The following is an 18802-nucleotide window of genomic DNA, read 5'->3' as shown; positions in this document are numbered from 1 at the left end:
GTAGTAGTGTGTGTTTTTGCTCCCTCTGATTGCATTGTATTTATTTTTTCTAACTTCTACTTAGATGTGTCCTTTCATGTAGCGGTTTACACATTTGCCTAAAAAGGGAAAGATCCTTGGTTTGATCCCAGGAGGAGACACGAATTCCTTTTGGGATTGTGTCGGGAAGGGGCATCCAGCGTGAAGATCTGTCACATCAAACACGCGGAGCTATCTGCTGTAGGGACACCTTGAATGATCCAAAAGTAGCTTCTTACGTAGATACTTTCTCAACATTTCTGTTTACCCACCAAGCAGTTAAAAACGTCGTTGTGGTTGTGTGGTTTGGTTGTGCCGCTAATCTCCGGGAGCTGTGCAGCATCAGGCGTAATGGGTTTGGGTGCTGGTGTTGGATTTGGAGTTCACTGAGTGGGATGCAGTAGTTAAGCTCGGCGCTAAGCCACAATCACCAAATACTGGCTCAGAGGAAATTGTTGGGCTTTTCTCTGAAACCGGTATTAGAAGACCTTAGTTTGTAAAGTGCCCTGAAAAAACTTATGTTGTTCTCTGGTGCCAATTGAACTGAACTTTGATGATTGTACAGGAATCTAAGAAATCAAAATTCTATCAGCATTTCTTTTTCTCCATATAGATCTGCCTTTTTCTTGACTTTTTCTTTTTCTCATTGTGTGAATGTTTTCTTTTGCTGCCTGCAGACACACATATCCAGATTGCCACCTGGGACAGTTCCTGGACAGTCTTTGGCCATCGAGGGAGGGGTGTGTCGGCTGATGGGTGTAGTGGAGTGAAGCGTGTTTTCCTTCCTTCTGGGCTTCTTCAGCAATACTCCAATATAAACTCTTCCATCCACCCTCACACACACACACCACCCTCACCTCCCCACGGCCTTTGTGATGCCAGAAGTAATAAGGTTTCGCTGTTTAAACAGGTGTCCAGGAAGGAGGGAGGAGTGTTGGCTTCTACTTAGTGCACTTACAGGACTTCCCTTTGCCACTGTCTGCCTCCAGCATGTACTCTATGCCAATTTATCCCCGAGCTCTCCAGTGTCACCTGGACTAGACTTGATGCACCATTGCCTTGATGCGCCGTTTTATGTTCTTTTCTTTGTTACTGTTTTTCAACTAAAAGTGGCTTCTTTCCTTTTGTATATAAGCTATAATTTTGTTTTTTTGGCAAAACAGGGTGGATATTCATATTATTTTATATTACTGAACAGATGTGACTATTTTCAAACTTTTAGGAATTTCAAATGCAAAACCTTGTTGCATTTTTAAAATACTTTTCAATGTTAAAAAGATGTCAGATTGCACCGAGTGGAATGCCTGCGACTCGAGGTTGGAATGAAGGAGGAATGAAGATTTAAAGCTGCAAGGGTTGGACACAAAGCCTACTTAGTTTTCCACGTACAACTTCCACGCATACTCGTACACACATGTTCTTATTAATCCTCCAGCGTATTGTTTAATGTAGCATCATGTGGATCTTTGATGAACTTTCTAACCGTTTCAGCCATAGACTTTGCTTTGCTTTATTTTTGTTTTTTAAATGTGAATACTTAGATACTGCATGTGCAAAATCCACAATAAGCCACTTTCTTTTCTCTGATGTGCAGAAATGCTCAAGAAGCAGGAAGCTATGCACTTCCAGAGTGATGCTTATATATACATATATATCTATATATAGTGCTCAGGCAGCAACATTTGACCCAAGCGCCAAACAGGACTGTTAGTCATCATATAGAAATCACAGTTTATATTTGTACAGTCCCAGTGACAGAGACGTGTATTTTCTTGCTAAAACAAAGTACAGTTAAAAACTAATGTATGCATCAAGCCCGTGAAATGGTGCTGTCGAGAATTGTACTTGAAAAGAATAATTGTCTGAATTGAAACTTTTGTTGGGATATTTGGTTTCTCTGGTTTTGCTTTTTTTCTTTTTTTCTTTGCTCAGACTTTCAGTCCCAGCAAAAGCACGGTATAGCTTGTTTATTGTTTACTTGAAAAAATGCAACTAATATAAAATGGTATAAGCTATGTAAATCATACGTGCACCGCTTTCTAAAGTGCTCAGAAGGTAAAATAAAATGTATGTTGCTACGTATCCGCGTCTGTCTTTGAGTCCTTTTAAACTCCACAGCATGAGGCGTATTCTCCCAGCCGTACCTTTTTCCCGAAATAAGACGCTCACTGCTATTTGGAGAGCAGTTTGTGTAAGCCCTCGCAGACAGAATAAATATAATCTAAAGTGTGGACTCCCAAAAATGTATAGTCTGAGAATAAATTACATGCTGGAAAGAAATGGGAACAGAAAATCTGCAGGAGGAGGAAAGAAAAAGTAGAAGAAGAAAAGAAATCTGTGTTCGTGAAGGTGTTGAAATTTTCCATTTTAAATGTTTCTCAAAATGTGTTTTCTTCTTAAGTTGTATTGTTTTGATCCCTCATAAATAAACATTTCGAGCCTCTGATTGGAGAGCGAAGCTATTTATGTGATTTGTATCAGGCTCCGGGGCAGGGCTCGTCAAAGTGCTAGCCCTCGCTCTGGATTGTGGTCACTGTAGTGTCTAGGAGGAATGTGCAATAGAGCTGCTCAAGAAGATAAATATATATTTGTTGTTTGAAGGCAGAAATGCCTCCCTGTCAGTGCACCGTGCCTGCTTGTGGAATGCTTCCCAGCCAGTTTTCCAATCACATGGAACACGTTACAGTCATTAGATGTTGGTGAAGTGGAATAATATGCAGGAGTTGGATGGCGAGGTTGCTTTGGGAGGTGCTGTGCGTGTTTGTTTTTATTCCACACTTGCCTCACCCTGGGTTTCATCTCGAGAGTCCATCCAAATGGACACGTGTTACCTTTCCCCCCACCCACCCTCCCGACATTGTCCGTCAGCTCGATCATGTGTTATTACAGAGCGCCCCCCTTTTCATCAAAGCTAATCTGTGTTGCCGGGAGACCCTCTGCCCCATTCAGCTCCAAACCTTCGCCTTCAAACATCATCCCTCTTCGTCCTGAATCCCCTTAGCTTTGAAAAAGGATCCTGGGTCTTTAAAAAGTGGACCGTGATCCTGAGCCATTCAAGGTGTATCCAGTGCCTCGCGCTCAGCAAGGCTCTTAAATGCAAAACAGACGGTGGAGCAAATAAAGATCAAAGGCAGCAGCCTTGCCTGTCTGGCTTGCTGTCCTCACATGCCAAGCGGTGCTGTCACAGTGAGTCATGGCCTTGCAGCTTCCGTGCTCATGCTGACTCCCCTCCTTCACCACCTCAGGGACACCATCCCGTCGACACCGCTTTTGCTACTTTGTGCCAGTGTCTAACATCAACACGTATTCACAGAGGGGGTTGAAACCAGGCAGTGCACGTGGCTCCCTTAGAAACGAGCCACAGTTTCAGTAGTTCTGCAATAGTTTTACTCACTGAGACCTCACAGCTTTTATTTCCCTTGTTTCCTATATTGATTTCAAAGATGTTGTGTGTAGTACTTGCATTATTATTATTTCTTTGTAAAGATCCGATGGATTTAAAATGAACTCTGCCTTTTTCAAATACTCTGCGTTTGCTGTTTTTTTTTAAAATGTATTTATTGTCTCATATAATTTTTTGTTTGTTTGTTTAAATTGTGCATCTCTTAAAAAATCAGGTCTGCAAAGTTGTGATCAAACCAGCAGATCTTCAAGTGGACCAGACTTTGCCAGTACAGAGCTTGTATGTCTTTAAGGCACTTCCAGTGTCATCTCTGTAACTGGAACACCGTACTCCATGTATGTTTTGTGGAAGCTGTCTGTGGGATGGACACGTGCATGTGGATTTACTTTTGACCTATAGAGGGAACGAGACAAGAGCAGGTGTCACAAAACGTGTGTTCAGGAAGTTGCTCTGTCATCGTTCTGCCTCAGATGCTATAGCCAAGGATCATGCCCTCTCAGCAATGTCATCGCAGCAGGGATTGAGCAAGGCACCGTGCCTTCTCAGAAGTTCCATATCTGCTCGACCTGTTTGTTCAGCTGTACGAGCAGGCACTTACACCGCTATGCCCCCATGACCCACTCCCTCCTGTGTCGCTGTGCCACAGATGAGAGCCTGTGACGGGGCAGAGTGCCAACGGCCCGTCCTGTGTTACAAGCGGAGCATTGCTGGCGAAGGTTGGGGTTGGAAGGTGGCTGCTAGATAAGCAAACTCCTGATCCAGGTCAGCTATTCCAGATTAGAAGACGAAAGACTAACCTTTTAATTAAGTTTGCCGTGCAATTAGAGCCCTGTGGTATTGTGGCCCAGACACTTCCTGCATTGTGCTACACCACCCATAAAGTAGCAGAGCTAAGGCGGCGAGTGAAGGAAAGTGAGGGAGAGAAAGAGAGAGGCTAAAAATGGCCCCACCACATCTGCACCACACCACAAAACAAAGAGATGCCCAATTGCCACCATAAAACCTGGCTCTTTAACTCCCAAAGCATGGCAAACAAACCACCTGAACTTGTCTTAATGTGAACCATTTCTAGGAAAAAACCCCACAGCAGAACACCTAAAGCTTATCTTGATGTACTACATGAACACATCCAAGTTTCCACTGCTTTCTTCTTTCTTTCTTTTTTGTTTTTTACTCCCGCAGTTTGCTGAGAACTCCCAGAGCCGACCCTGTCAAACTTGGTCTAAAATTGTTTAAGTACATTGGACGTGATTTCCTTCTCATAACAAAAATAGAGACAAAATCCCAACAATCATATCTTGGTGATGCTTAATGAGCCCTTTCGGATCCTTGACAATATACCACTAATATGGTGCTTTGCGTCCTTTGAAGCATACCAGAGTAGACTCGTGGAAATAGTAACACAAAAGCGAGGCCTCGCTGACACCCTACGGTCAGCACATTTTCATGCCAGTTACTCTCACAACACTCAATCTTCTACGCGGGCTCGAGAAGACGGGGCAAAATTGTGCCTTGTGTTCGCGGGGGAGGGGAGACAAAACGAGAGATGAAAAATGAGTCGGGTGTGCGAGTAATCGCCTGCTCTGGAGACACGTGGAGCCTGTCTGGAGAAGAGATACTGGGTTAAGGTGGGGTTGGAGGTATGTCATCAATTTGAGCTTGGCACTAATGGTTCAAAATAAAGACGAACACCCCGCTTTGATCTTCGTGGCCTGTTCAGTAGACCTGCTGCTAAAGATAACGATCCATGCAGGTTACTGTAATCTTAGCCTTAAACCGCTCAGGAGGAGGAAAGGCGAACAGGGGAAGAATATCTACATTTAAATGGAATGTAATTTGCAGTGAGAATTCGAAGGTGAGCTGCTGATCATAATGTTTGAGGAAAAACAAGACAAAAAAGGCATGCAGAGAAAATTTCTACGAATTGTGGGAGAAGAAAAAAAAACTAGGCGTTTGCGAGTTGTGCCTGAGGGGTGTGGAACATGCTGGGGCCTGCTGCATTATAAAGACAAGCCCTACACCCAGCCAGCTGTGCTGCACACAAAACTGCAGGAATGAGGGCACCATGAATGGCTTTCTCTGTGTGACAATGACTGCAGCATTCAGTGGAAAGGCAACGGTCAGGGGTCTCAGCTGCAGAGATGCAGCACCGAGTGTGTGTGTCTGTGTGCGTGTGTACACTGAGAAATTACTCAGGAATGTGAGGATACATGCCAAAGACAAAGAATTTGCATTCTCCTCGCCCTCTGAAGAAATATCACAATCCCATCAAAAAGCCTGTCCCGACAGCCACACTGGATAGAACTAATTAAAGTCTTGTGATCGGCTAAAGATGCTTTTTCGCTGATGCCAGGGGAGAACTCTTAGGACTGTGTGATATGGCTTGAAATTTCAATTTTCTATCATCTTACACATTCACTGGCTTTAAAAAATTTTATTTATAGATTTATATCTCAAAATAACAAAAAAGAAACATTGTCGCGTACAGTTCACACATTCTTTCTGCTCTATTTAACCCTAACTTGAGACATGGATACGCACCCTGATGGCGAAGCATGAGCCAGAGAGGAATCTCAACTTTGGCCACAGACGCTCGACTTAAACTCGGCTACGACTTAATAAATACTTTACAAAAATAATGCAGGCTTTACAATGAAGATCTGCCTCAGAGACACACGGTTAAATTACGAGGGGGGGGGGGGGGGGGGGGGGGGAAATGAATGAAAATGAAAACATGTGCATGCTAAATAAACAATCAAGTGTACAAAAAAACCTGGATAACTGTGAATGACAAAGTTAAGGGAAACTGGGTAACACATTCCTGAGGGAGGTGTCGTTATTCTATTACCACAGGTCTCTCTGATCCGAACGAGCCTCACACGCACACAATCGACACGGGCACGATAACAATAACAGTTCTACAATGACAGTTTTCCCTTTTAAGAATATGAAGTCAGTCCTCCCTTTAGTAACCAAATCTCGAGTTACAATTGGCAACATAATTACTGACAAAATTTCATTTTCATTTATTAAAAGTGTAAAAACCAAATTAAAAAAGAATCAAATAAAAAAGACGTGATATCTCACGCCTGGTTGTGATGATGTTGAGAGAAGTTCCTTGTGAGAAAAAACGAACAAAAAAACAGGTTTTGACTCTGTTAGAATTCTTTGTGGTTCAATAAGAGCAGTATGTCTGTCCTCAGAGCCTAAACGTTCATGTGTTAATTGACCTAAAAGAGAATTAAAAAGGGTTTCAGCGCCATTTCTGAGGTTTAGCTGGATATATGGGCAGTGTTTTTGCGGGCTAGAATTCCCTTGCCTCTTCAAACTGTTTGTAGTAGTCCTCATCCTGAGGGTTTTCTGGACACGTCTGCCCATTGTTTGGTGGCCTTGCCTGGTTGTAGCGGCTCCAGTCACCTTTGCAGATGATCCAAGGCAGGATGTCCACCTTGTAGTGAAGGTCAGCAGAGAACTCGGTGCTGATTAGATTGGGTGTGCCGGCTCCTTTGCCGCGGGTGATGAGCTTCATGTTGTCGTCGTAGCAGCAGTGCTGCGCAGCCAGTGTGGTGGATTCAAGGGTCAGCATGGAGCGGATGCAGTAACGAGCCGTGGGCTTGTAGATCTCCAGCTTCTCTTTGGGACCGCTGGCGTCTTTCCAGCGGAAATTTCTGCGCGTGGGGGCGTCGTATACGTCCGCCGTGCTGTAAGCCACCTCGGTCGGGTAAGAGCAAGGGCAGCTGGGAAGGTCGTTTGCCACCTTAGTCATGTATTTCTTCAAGAAATCACTCTTGCAGTTCATCCAGCGCTCACAACTGTCTGTGTCTGGAAGAAATCAGGACACAATTTATAACACTCTCCAACTGCAGAGGATGAAATCAGAAGTGAGATGTTTAAAATCAAGGTGTGCTTGCTGAGTTTAGTAAGAAAAGAAAGCAAAGAGGGAGTGGGCAGCTGCATGCTGCGCTCTTCCTGTCCTGTTGCACAGTAATGGAGCACAGCGCGAGCATGAGGAATGCTGAGAGTGTGCAGGAGCACCGCTGCCAGATGGAAGAAAATGCCTTTGATAGAGTAAGAACATCTGAATGAAGGATAGTGTGGAGTAACACATGAGGAGGCAAAAATCTTACCAACTCCAAAGAGCTCTGTGGCATTGAACTCATCTGTTCCAGCTAACAGGCTCACTTCAGTAGCTGCCGTCCTGAAGGCATCTTCAATACCTTCAGAGAGATGAAAGTACAGTGAAAGCTGGATCAAAAGATTAAAGACCACTAAATCAACACATGGACATACATACCATGTGTCCTTACTATGAATAATGTCTTTAGTGAATAGTGTCTGCTATTGATAAGATTTTACCTGGGCAGTTAGGCATGTCGCAAGTTCTGGACTCGGTGGCTGTGCAGGCATAACCGCATGACCTCGTTCTCTTCTGGTTTCCGTTTCCACAAGTGACACTGCACGCTGACCAGCTACTCCAGTCCCCCTCTCCATCCATGTAGTCTTGGATCAGAGAGAAAGAAAGAAAGATCCTCAGCCCTGTTGCAGGCCATATGCTGAACTTACATCAGTCTAGCCTGGGCAGTTTTGGATACGGGCAAGTGAGGGGGTAGTGTGCTCCTCAAAGCACATACAACATATGCTCATCTATCCACATACACGTGCTCTCTGCGCTAATGCAAAATTATTGTGTCAAAGTGCAATTTCCGCAAGCCAGTTAAAGCATTTTGGAAATTCCAACAAAGCTTCTGTGCATCCAGGAGACAATTTAAAAATCAACGTTTTCTTTGCTACCTGAGCATCCCAGGCACAGAAGCACCGGATGCCACTGAGCTGCTCTGTCTGTGATATATTCGTTTGAAAATGGGAAGTGAAATGGGAAGAAATTATTGTTTAAGTTCAATTATCATTGAGCCCATCGCCGTTATGCACATACATGGAAACAGTTACATAAGGCTCTACGACCACCTCACTCCTCTACCACCATGGCTGTACCGCACACGTGCACACGCGCATCTTAAAGGCCATACTCCGTTGATGAGAAGAATTAATGTGGGCATTTTGAGGTGGAAGTATTTCTGGCTTGGTTCCAACCTTCCTATAGGCCCCCCCTGCCATCTGCCCCTCATTATGAGCTTTTTTTGTATGAATACAGGCCAGATAGGCTTCTTCTACTGCTGCCCTTTCTCCCCTTTTAAAGCATATTACAGAGCTGGGTGCCAACACTAACCAAAAATCAAGGAAAAAAATAGATAATAACCTGTGCTGAGACCACAGATGGGACGATTGAGTGGATGATCCTCACTGCCTGTCCACAATTATGCTTATAAAGTTTAAAGCCGAGACAGTAATGATGATAAAATATTCCCTCGTCCATTTGTGTGGTATGAAATGACCGACGAATGAGATCTGACCACAGCGATAAGCCAGAAACATTAAACGTGGGCTTTGGTTTTACAAAAAAACAAAAAGCATTATATCTCTGGCAGCCTAATCACTGTAGTGCAAGTGAATAAAATGAGATTTTCCACAGCACACGCATTCCTGTTCAACCATGTTGGTTTGGGCATGCTACAACACGGGCCGGACGCATACTGCCTGACAGCGAGCGTAAATTCTTCACCGGCAGATTTATCTGTGGGGTTACTTTGGGAGAGTCTCGCGAGGACGGTGTGGCGACTTTAACGGCGCCTCTGGCCCGGCTCCTGCTCCCGAACTTTGATGTAGCGAGGCGTTTAAACCGTGTCACATAGCGAGCTCCACAACACAGAGGAATCCATCTCATAAAAGAGTGTTAAAGGCTTCAATCAAGGGCTCCCAAAGGCTCGCCTGGGATGACTGCACTTATTATGGTGACAGCTTAAATCAGCAAATCTGCAAATTACAGATTCCACGTCAGACGACGGCCATGTGTGGAGACGCCGAGGACCGGTGCTCGAATAAGACGCGGCCAAATATTGTGCAGCGTGCGTAAATTTCCCTGTAAGCACGCACACACTGTAATCCTCACCATATTCCGTTTGAGCTTTGCTTCCCCTCCTGTCCCAATCTGCCGGTGGCCTGAGGAAGTTGCTGTCGTCTGTGTTGCTCCCATAAGAGCGCTCATTCTCCTCTGTTTGATGAGTGGCGGAAGACGATGAGGAGGAAGAGGACGATGACGAAGTGTGAGGCCACCAGTTTCTCCAGTTTGGCGAAGCCCAGTTGGGCTTGGTTTCCTTTCGGAGGCCTTTCTCTGGTTCATGGCCCTCTAGTCCATCCACCACTTCAATGGTCACCTGCATCAAGAGAAGTCGACTCAAAGTCAGTAAGAATTGAAGAATTGAACTATCGATGGTGGCACTTTCTGGTACCCCGACACACAGAGTTACCCACTCCCTGTTTTCTGTCCTCACACATGTGCCTCCCAGATGAGGGGGGAACTCTACCCCTGCCCCGCAGTCACCCTCCCACCTCTCGGGCTCTCTCCACCTAAACACAAAGTTCAAAGGGCGATTCAGCCTCCTCCAGACCATGAAAGCCAGATGAATCTCAGGATCAAAGACACCCCCCCACCCGACCCCCTTTCTTCCATAGCCTCACGCCCTTGCTCAATTGGTTGCTCTGCTCTCTTCCCACATCTTGAGATGTTAATACACTTTGTTCGTGCTCAGATCTGGCAGCGATGCCCTCAGAAATGGAAAGACCCCCTTGCTAGATTAGACAGGAGAATGATTTAAACATGGCAGCGGTTACTCGACCATCTGCATCACTGAGGGACTTATGGGCAAGGGTCTGCCGCACATTTACATAAGCTGCTGTCTGTCTCCCATCACACGGGTTAGCAGCGAAGCATTGCCGGTTAGCATCTGCTTTTCAGCTGTCATTATGATCGACATGAGACTTCACCGTGTCTCTTCAGCTTTGCTGCGAGCCAGGAAGTGTGAAAAGGGACAAGGGAGGCAAAAGGAAGGAGGAAAGGCGACAGAAGGGGGTTAACGACGTGTGCCAAACTATCCTCCTTCTTCCTGTTTGATCTTCCTGTCCTGTGTGCTTGAGTAGTCTCGTCTTAAGCGGCAAAAAGCGGCAAAGCATGCTGGCAGATGGGGAGACACGTGGGTTTACCTGAATGTTGGGATTCTGTCCATTGATGTCAGCTTTGGAGAGGTCGGGGAAGTTGTGCAGATCTAGGAGGAAAGCGCCGGGGCCGTCCTTGTGTACGCTGCCGCCCTGTGCCCAGGGGAGGGTTGCAGGCCGATGGGCCAGTCGGTGTTCTGGACCAGACCGTCGGTCTTGAGGGGCCAGCTGGGCTGAGGAGCTGCTTTTTGCATTTATGTTGTTCTGTTGAAGACAGAAAGGAGGGCAATGTTAATTTGTCATCACTTTAAAAAAAAATCTAATTGGTTTGGTTTGGCTGTAAAAACTAAATAGCTCTATATGTAAGAAATCCAGGGTTTGCACACTCAGCAACATTAAGATTGAGCTCTCGTGTTGACAGAGGTTCACTCAACCATGACCTCTGTCATAAATCCTGCAGACAGTGGACTACTGGGAGCCCAGAAAGAAGGAGCCACTGGAATAAACATTCTGTGTGTCTGCCTGCTTAAACCAAAATATAATCTGTCAAGAACTTGCATTCAGAGCCAATGTCACAGCCAGACTGTATATTTTTCCATTTTTAACTGACAGAGTATACTTCTGCTTTACCATAGAAATATAACGTAGACATATATAGCATGTGCTGATGGTGGCTGGGAGAAAAGAGCCATGTAGGACCTATGGTTTTCCTGCTTTGGGGCAACACAGAGAAACCTAAGCAAACATTGCAAAAATAATTACATCTGCCATCTTGTAGGCAGAAAAACATTTGGTGCACTGACAGGAGTGTTGTAAATTCATCCCAGAAGGACACTTGAGGCGTTTGTCCCCTATCAGGTATGCACAGAAGGAGCAATTGGACAGCCGTAAGCAGTCGGCAATCATCCCCGTTGTGGGGAGGCAGAAAATAAGATCAAAAAAAGCCATCAATCACGCTCCTTGTTTTCTTTTTTCACGTCCCGTTTCTTCCTGCCTAGTGTTTTTGTGGCCAGGCTGAAGCCTGAGAATATGGCAGCGGCGCTGTACGGTTGCGGTGGCCAGTCACAGACAAAGTGTCAGCTTAGCCACATTGTGGTGGGTATAAAAGCCCCCAGTGGAGCTGTTTGTGTCCAGCCAAGGTGCACTCCGGGGCAATATAGGCGCTGTAAATGGAACGGCACAGCAAGGGAGGAAGGATTATAAATGTAACTTGTATTCAAGCGAGGCGGCTGCACAGAAAGACTTCCACATCCACTGAGCACTGCGTTCCTTAGTTCAAAACCAGATGGAGATAATGTGATAATGGATTTCAAAGAATTTTAAAACGTTCAAATCCCATCTCTTAATTTGAGCGATTGCTTTAATTACAACGATTATACCGCTGGCCAGAACTTTGAGAAAGAAGAGCAGATGCATCTAAATTGTTGCTTCGAACCACACACACACAAAAAAGGTTATAACTTACATATGACAAGTTTTTAAGGACAATTTATGTCCACAATTGTAAAATTTGACATTCTGAAAAAGGAGATTCCAGCTAAAAACCACAGACGTCTTCACAACCAGCCAATTACGGCAGAGAGCTCAGTACTGGAAAACATCATTCCAGCAGCGTCGGCTATCGACCCTTTATGCGAACATCACAGGGCTCTCTTTGGATGTATCACAAGTACTTGGACTTTGAGATGCCCATGTGATAACCCTGCCTTTCAAGTTCCCAGTCTTCAGATTTCAGTGGCTGTAATTGAGCCCCGCTGAGGGAGGAGGAGGAGGGGACGAGGGGGGGGGGGGGGGGCAGCCCTGAATGCAACACTCACAGCTTCAGTCCACTGTGTAAATGCAAGCACACATCTGTAAACAAATTAAACAGGTGTGGTTGATCTTATCTGGGAGGCCGCCTCTTTTTTTATACAAATGCTACAAAAAGTTACTTTTTTGCCGTTTCCCTACAACTCATTGTTTATGGAAACTTGTCCAAAGACTCTAAGACGATTAATCAAAGCAGAAAAATGACTTTTCCCCACGTGTTTGTCTTGCAAAAGAAAGCATGGAGGTAGAAATCTTTTTTTTTTAACCATGAAAACCCAGTCGCAGTGTTTACAAAGAGATTATTCCTCAATTATGCCATCTAGTCATATCAGAATCTTCTGTTGTTTCATATTATGGGTATTTACAGACTTACTATCTAGTCTTGACACAAATATGAATACTTTACAGTCAATCTTTAACATGTTCTCCATTATGCTGGAGTCACTGCTGCTCAGTGTTGAAGCTTGCTGAGCTGCAACTCGATTGTAAACACAGAGTTTGGCAGCTAATAGGCAAATATTGGTAGTTTATCAGCACTAATTCCACCTAATCTATGGCTTAAACATTAATTATATTGCAAACAAGGGGGGGAAAAGCACAATATTACAGAACTTTTTTCCATTTCAAACTGAAATAAATGTGAACTATTGTGCTGCACTAAAAATAAAAGCAGTCATTTACTATCAAATTGTATGCAGTAAATTTTCCACTGTATCCATGTGCAGTAAGAGCCAGCTTAAAGATAGTTTCCAGACTAGATTATTTAACGATTGTTGCTCAAATGTCACAGAAAATGGAAGGAGACTTTTTGCTTTGCTGTGATGGAAAATTGCATCTCTGTACATGTGGTAGACCTGCAGTAGATTAAAATCTGAGCTAGGATCACATACAGAAGTTAAAAACGTGGAATTCCCAGCCTGTAGATACTTCACTTCAACATCCCTGTTATTTACAAATCACTTGGTCTTATCGTTTCTCTCTCTGCCACCAAAGACCAAAGAAACAATTACTTTTTCGTCCTCCCAAACAGAGTTGCAGCCGTCAGCTTGACTTAATAATTCATGTTTCATGCTTTCCTTTTGCCTTTGAACAGCTGGCTTCTCGCTTTCCTTGGTGCCACGAGCAGAGATGATGGTTTTCTGACTACTATTGAGCTAGCATGTGAACAGCATTCTGACATCATCGGTCACCAATATAAGCTGCTTTTTGTCGCTCTAGATTTCCGTGTTATGAGCTCGGCAGTGTTGAAGGACAAGTCATGAAATGTTACACCCCCAAATTATTGATTTTATGTTTTTTCCCCTACTTGCCACTCCAGGAATGTGCTTTTTTTCTACGTCTAACTTTGCTCTCATACAGTAACAGTACACAGAAAAAACTCATTTGAATGTTAAAAAAAATCAGCAGTGTTCCCGATCACTCATCTGAGATCCGCCTCGACAAAGTAAAATGCTTTAATTTGAAGATCAAAAGTGACACACAAGTCTTTGGTTCGTCTGGGGGGCCTCCCAGGATGCCCCCACCACCACCCCACCCCAAAAAAAGCCATTAATGAACACTTGCACACACAAGCCACCCCCTTTACATCCTCACAGTATCTCTTCTTCTTTTCCCGCTTCCCCCTTTTTCACTTTGTGAGGGCTGCTTAAAGGGGCATGACTCTATTTTCAATTGGGAGCAACTCAGGGGTCCTTCCCCCTGGGAAGCTGGCAGGAAATGAAGGCCGTCCACATTGTGCCAGATGCTTTTCAACACTATGCTTCTGTAGGTGGAAGAGAAAATCATCCTTTCCCTAGTCACATGGCGTACCCAAATGTTTGCTTACATGAAGAAACTGTGAAGATACAAGCCATGGAGGACCTCTTGAAAAGAAAAGCACAATTTCATAAAATCTGACTGCATGCATTTTCATTTTTTAATTTAACTAATTTCCCGCAGCCACAGAGGCCTTCCTGCTCCAGCGATCATAATAGGCCTCAGACAAAAGAGTTTTCTCTTTCCACTTCAGGTGCATGGAGCTCCATCCTGCCAATTGTTCTTCTGTGAATGGCACTTTAAATATGACACCTCGGGATGACAATACACCCCTTGGGCTGTGACAAGCACGGCTGAAAGATGACATCACGGTCTTCAGTGGAGGGTCAGTGAAGCGTATCTGCAGTTAGTCGCAGCATTCGTGAGCAAAGAAAATTTACAAAAAAGAAACCTGAAGGTTCGTCTGGCTTCTTCGTCACAGGCCACGTTCTCCCTTGTAAATCTGGACGAATGTCAAACGGGATCCTGAAGCTGGGATATAAGTTGGCATGAATGAAGTTTATTTATTTATTTTTACTGCGATTCAGCTGGAGAAACTCCCTGCTACTCCTCATCCGATCCAGCATTTGGCCATGTGACAAATATTCAATAAATTCCTGGAATATTTCCTCAGCTTTGCATGGCCTTATATCCCACACAACACGGGCTTGTTTGGCATATACGCGGGTGTCACAACGATGGCAGTGATCTGGTGAAGTAAAAATTCTTTCCATTCATTTCCCCTAAGCCCCATTAAAGCATTTACACAGGGATACCATTCCAGTAGGCATAAATACCCATTTATCACCAGGAGAAGAACAAAGTATTTCAGTAGCACGCTAAATATACATCAAAAAGCAGCTGAAGGATGCTTAACACTCTCTAAAAAAGCCTGTTGATCCCAGACCCGTCTTAACCCGCAGGTCAGGATTTGGGGCTCTGCTGGAGACTGTGCGCTTTATGCTTTATGTTAAAATGGCCAGTTAAAACCATTAAACCTGCCTTAAGTGCTGTCGTGTTGACAAATGTCTCCTCCAGTGAACTTTTGTTGGGACACCTTCTGTGGTGGACCACAAGCTTTTAGCAAAACTGTCTTTTGACCATAGTGTCTTGAGATTTCCAAACTTTACAGTCTTGCTTACACTAATAGGTGTAAAAACGCAGGATCAGATTTAAAAAGTGAAGTTTAAGGTTTGACCTGAAGCGGGTAAATGTCATGACTTTCCTGCAAACACACCCAGGGCAGGAAGTGGGCACCTTTAGGGCTTCAGCTCTGACCCCTCTGCCTTATCAAGTGTTGGCCTGGATGACAGTGATGAGCCCGTGATGACAGAGGAGTGCCTGCAGCTAGCATTTAAATCCCCGACAACAGGGAGGTGTGTCTGGTGTGGGGCACTGATCTCTGACCCTGCCTCATCTTCTACCCCTCGGCTGGCTCACCACAGATCCCCGGGGGACATCCCGTGCGTATGTCAATCTCCATTCACTCACAGGACAAACCCCCCCAGGACAAAGGTTTGTTTTACCTGGGCTGCGTACTCATATGAACATTTGATCAGAACCATCTGCGAGCGGACACCCCCCAGATTTCCCAAATTTAGTGTCAAATTTCCCTGAAGATGTCTCCTTATGGAAAAACTAAACTAAACTAAACTAAACAAAAAACAGCGACGAGGCTACTCACAGATTTCCCCCACTCACCTCTGTAAGCGCTGTGCTCTGATCCAGGCTCACAGTTACATTCCCTTGGGGAAGCGGATTGCTCCGCAGCACCGTGATGTGCAAGGTAAGGAGAAGAAGTCCCAGGAGCAAGAGCAGTTCCGCCGCCAGTCGCACCATCCTCTTGACGCGACCGCTCTTTGGAGCCCGCGGTGTGGTCGGAGCTCCGACTCCGCCTCCTCCCGGTGCAGAGACTCCAATCTCCGGATCCGCCGGGGACGAGGAGCCGCAACACCACTTCGAAGCCACTTCGGGAATCACAATTGCAAAAAAATAAAAATAAAAAATAACAAAGAATGAAGGGAAACGGAGCGGAGGTGGGGCAGCAAAAATAGTTGAGAGAGAGAGAGAGAAAGAGTTTTTAGTTTGGATCCAGTGCTTTTTCTCTGCAGATGTTTGTATTGTCCTGCGTGAAGGTTGTCCCTCTCACTGAAGGTTCACAAAGTTTGATCTGAAGACAAACGCGGTGAGCCAACGCTGATGTGCCAATCAGTGCGGTGCAGCGAATCCTGCAGGGCCGATCCAGCGTGCAGCATTAACGCTTTTCTTTCTCCGAGCTCGGGAAACTTGCAGCCCCGTGTCTCCCCCACACGCTGAGCCTCATGCTTCAGTTTCTCCAACTTCCACCTCAGCCGCTTTACGCATTTCTCGTCATGTGCGCACTCCGCGTTAACCGGCGCATTCTCCGGTGAGCCCTAACTTTGGAGGGAATAAAGGAAAGTGCAGGTAGTTTAAAAAAAGTAGCTCTTCACTGTTCAAACTTGTCGACGGAGTTGTGTCTGCTTCATAAACAGCGCGCATCCATCGCGCGGGACTGCGGGCCCCGCAGAAACGGAAGACTCGGGCTCGCGTGCGTCTCTTAACGAGTCGTAGGCCGCTGGTGGAGAGAAACCATATCACACTACCGACACACGCTGTACTTGTTGTGCGCTCTTGAGGTGGTTTTATACCAAACGCCCCCGTGCAGGCGCCCTCCCCCGGTTAACTCTTTCGTCCCTCTGAACCAGTCCTCGCAAAACTGAAATCCGGTGGAGCTTTTCACGTCCACAGCATTCCTGAGAAAGGTGAAAACTGAAACACCTGCTTTCCGCTGCAGGCGATTTCCAAAAGTGCCCTCTGGTCACCTTATCAAAATATTTAAAACAAAAGTAAATTTTATAAGTTACATTTTCTTAAAGGAGCATGTTTGATATGTGAAATTAATTAATATGACATAATTTATTATCAAATCAGACAAGCAGGAAAACCCCCCACTATGTTTGGACAATGGAGACTTTAAGTATCCACGGTGGTCCTGGGAGGCTCAGTGGTATACGCAAGCGCCTCGCAGCGCAGAGGTAGACACCCGAAGCGGCTCTGCAGGAGGTCTGCACATGTTGGCGTGTGTGCAGCAACAGCAGCAGCAGCCACGTCTCAGATTGTGGAGAAGGTGTTGTAACATCTCACTTAAGCAGGACAAATGGTGCATAATGTGATTAGCTGTTGTGAGACTATTTATTGTCCGCTTCAAAGGACAGGCCGCTGTGTCAAATTATGCACCAAGCAGGGCCGCTCGCTGCTTTAACGTGGGTGACAGCTCTGCTTGATCCACTTGGCCCGGAAAAGACCACGCTTTCCGTGTCATCTGTCACCAGACAACGACTAACAAGATCCTATTACCTAGCGGTCATAAATGATTTGTAAGCGTCGTAACAGCTAAAATAAGCCCGGAATCATCCTGACATTGGTTTTCGTGGCACAATTTAACCCGCAGGAGAAGGACGCTTTATTTCTGTGCATGCGTAATCTGGGATCTTGGTGTAGGATAGCGATGAGTGAGAAAATCCACAGGTCTGGTGAACTGAAGCCCTGAGTTTACCTCTACTGGTGTAGCTGCAGAGTCTCCTGATGCCCGTTTGCACCAGAACGCAACATGGTCATTCCAAATAAATCTAATGACCAACGTTAGGAAATAAAGAGCAGGTGCTTGAAAAGTCCAACAATTTAAATATTTAATAGAGTACCCCTGACATCATGTATAGAACCCCATGAATATCTGATGAGGCTGAGTTGGGTTTAAAACACAATAAATGCTTTCAGCCGTCTTCTGCATTATTGCCCCAACCTTGACCTTTTTCATTATTTTCCCTTATATCAGTAGTTTCCAGCCCAGCCCAGCTCTACTCCAGGCTTCAGTCTTTCTTAGCCCAGGAGAAGCATAGCTGTCCAAAGCATGCAAGTTCTGTCCTGTTTCACTTCAGATCTCTCGCTCTCTTTTTTAGAATAGAAAAATCTCGGTCTAAATGGAAAACAGAGAGCGGTAAGAATGGCTTGCCTGCTTTGGACACAGTGGTGGACATCAAAGGCGTAGCAGAGGATCCCTCTTCAGAATAGCAGCTACATGCCATTCCAATAAGTGCAGTGTATTTGGATCTGCAGTTCAAAAGAGGCTGGTGCAGGCAGGCAGGCAGGTCTCTGGGGCCTTGCCACCAGTAGTCTGGCTGCACAGATGTTTTGAATGCCAGCGCAGACCATTTGCCACTTCTGCTGAAGCTGAAGGCAGTTACAAGTGACTGGAAAGAAGCTCGGAAAGACTCGCGCTCCCCACCTTGCCTGGCAGTCAATGTGTATTACTGAACTCTTGTCAGTTTGCCTCAGGAGCCTGTTTGAACTTGACATTTTTTGGAGTAGATTTTTTTTTTTTAAAGTCCATATGTCAGTGACAGCTGTAGCTTTAAAAGTAGGTCGATTGCCAGCATGATTGGTTTTTTATCTAAACAGTCTTTTAAAGATTAGGACACATTTAACTAAAAATGACAGTTTTGTTGCTGATAGCTGTAGGATTTTACAAAAAAATATAAATAAATAAAATAAATTATGCAATCTGCTTCAAGTAAAGTAGAAGTGTTCTTTTTCATGTTTTAGGGCCATGAGTCCGTTGAAATTTATCCTGCAGCAGTCACTGTCATTCAGTTTCTTAACATGTTAGTGTTGCATACTGAATAATGCAACTAAAAGGTGGGAAAAAAG

At 45.0% G+C, this 18802-nt stretch overlaps 2 protein-coding genes across 5 annotated transcripts in view; one reads left to right on the top strand and one right to left on the bottom strand.

Moving 5' to 3' along the window:
* tasp1 (taspase, threonine aspartase, 1) overlaps positions 1-16522 on the top strand; it is a 43799-nt gene extending 27277 nt beyond the window's left edge. For all 4 annotated transcript variants that reach the window (XM_085182511.1, XM_085182512.1, XM_085182509.1 and 1 more), the window contains one exon: positions 696-16522. In XM_085182511.1, coding sequence (XP_085038637.1) covers positions 696-788 — 93 coding nt within the window. In that variant the 3' untranslated portion in view covers positions 789-16522. The remainder of the gene's footprint in view (positions 1-695) is intronic.
* On the bottom strand, positions 5758-15913 carry ism1 (isthmin 1). The gene is made up of 6 exons (XM_085182507.1): positions 15776-15913; positions 10520-10735; positions 9429-9693; positions 7778-7921; positions 7549-7638; positions 5758-7243 (listed from the first exon to the last, which is right to left on the bottom strand). Exons 1-6 carry the CDS (start codon positions 15911-15913, stop codon positions 6726-6728), a joined length of 1371 nt encoding a protein of 456 aa, XP_085038633.1. The 3' UTR covers positions 5758-6725.
* Positions 16523-18802: the final 2280 nt, after the last annotated feature.

Source organism: Neolamprologus multifasciatus, chromosome 13 (assembly GCF_963576455.1).
Source record: "Neolamprologus multifasciatus chromosome 13, fNeoMul1.2, whole genome shotgun sequence".
Lineage (NCBI taxonomy): Eukaryota > Metazoa > Chordata > Actinopteri > Cichliformes > Cichlidae > Neolamprologus > Neolamprologus multifasciatus.
Note: the sequence above shows the minus strand (reverse complement) of the source record. Positions and strands in the feature narration are given on the sequence as shown.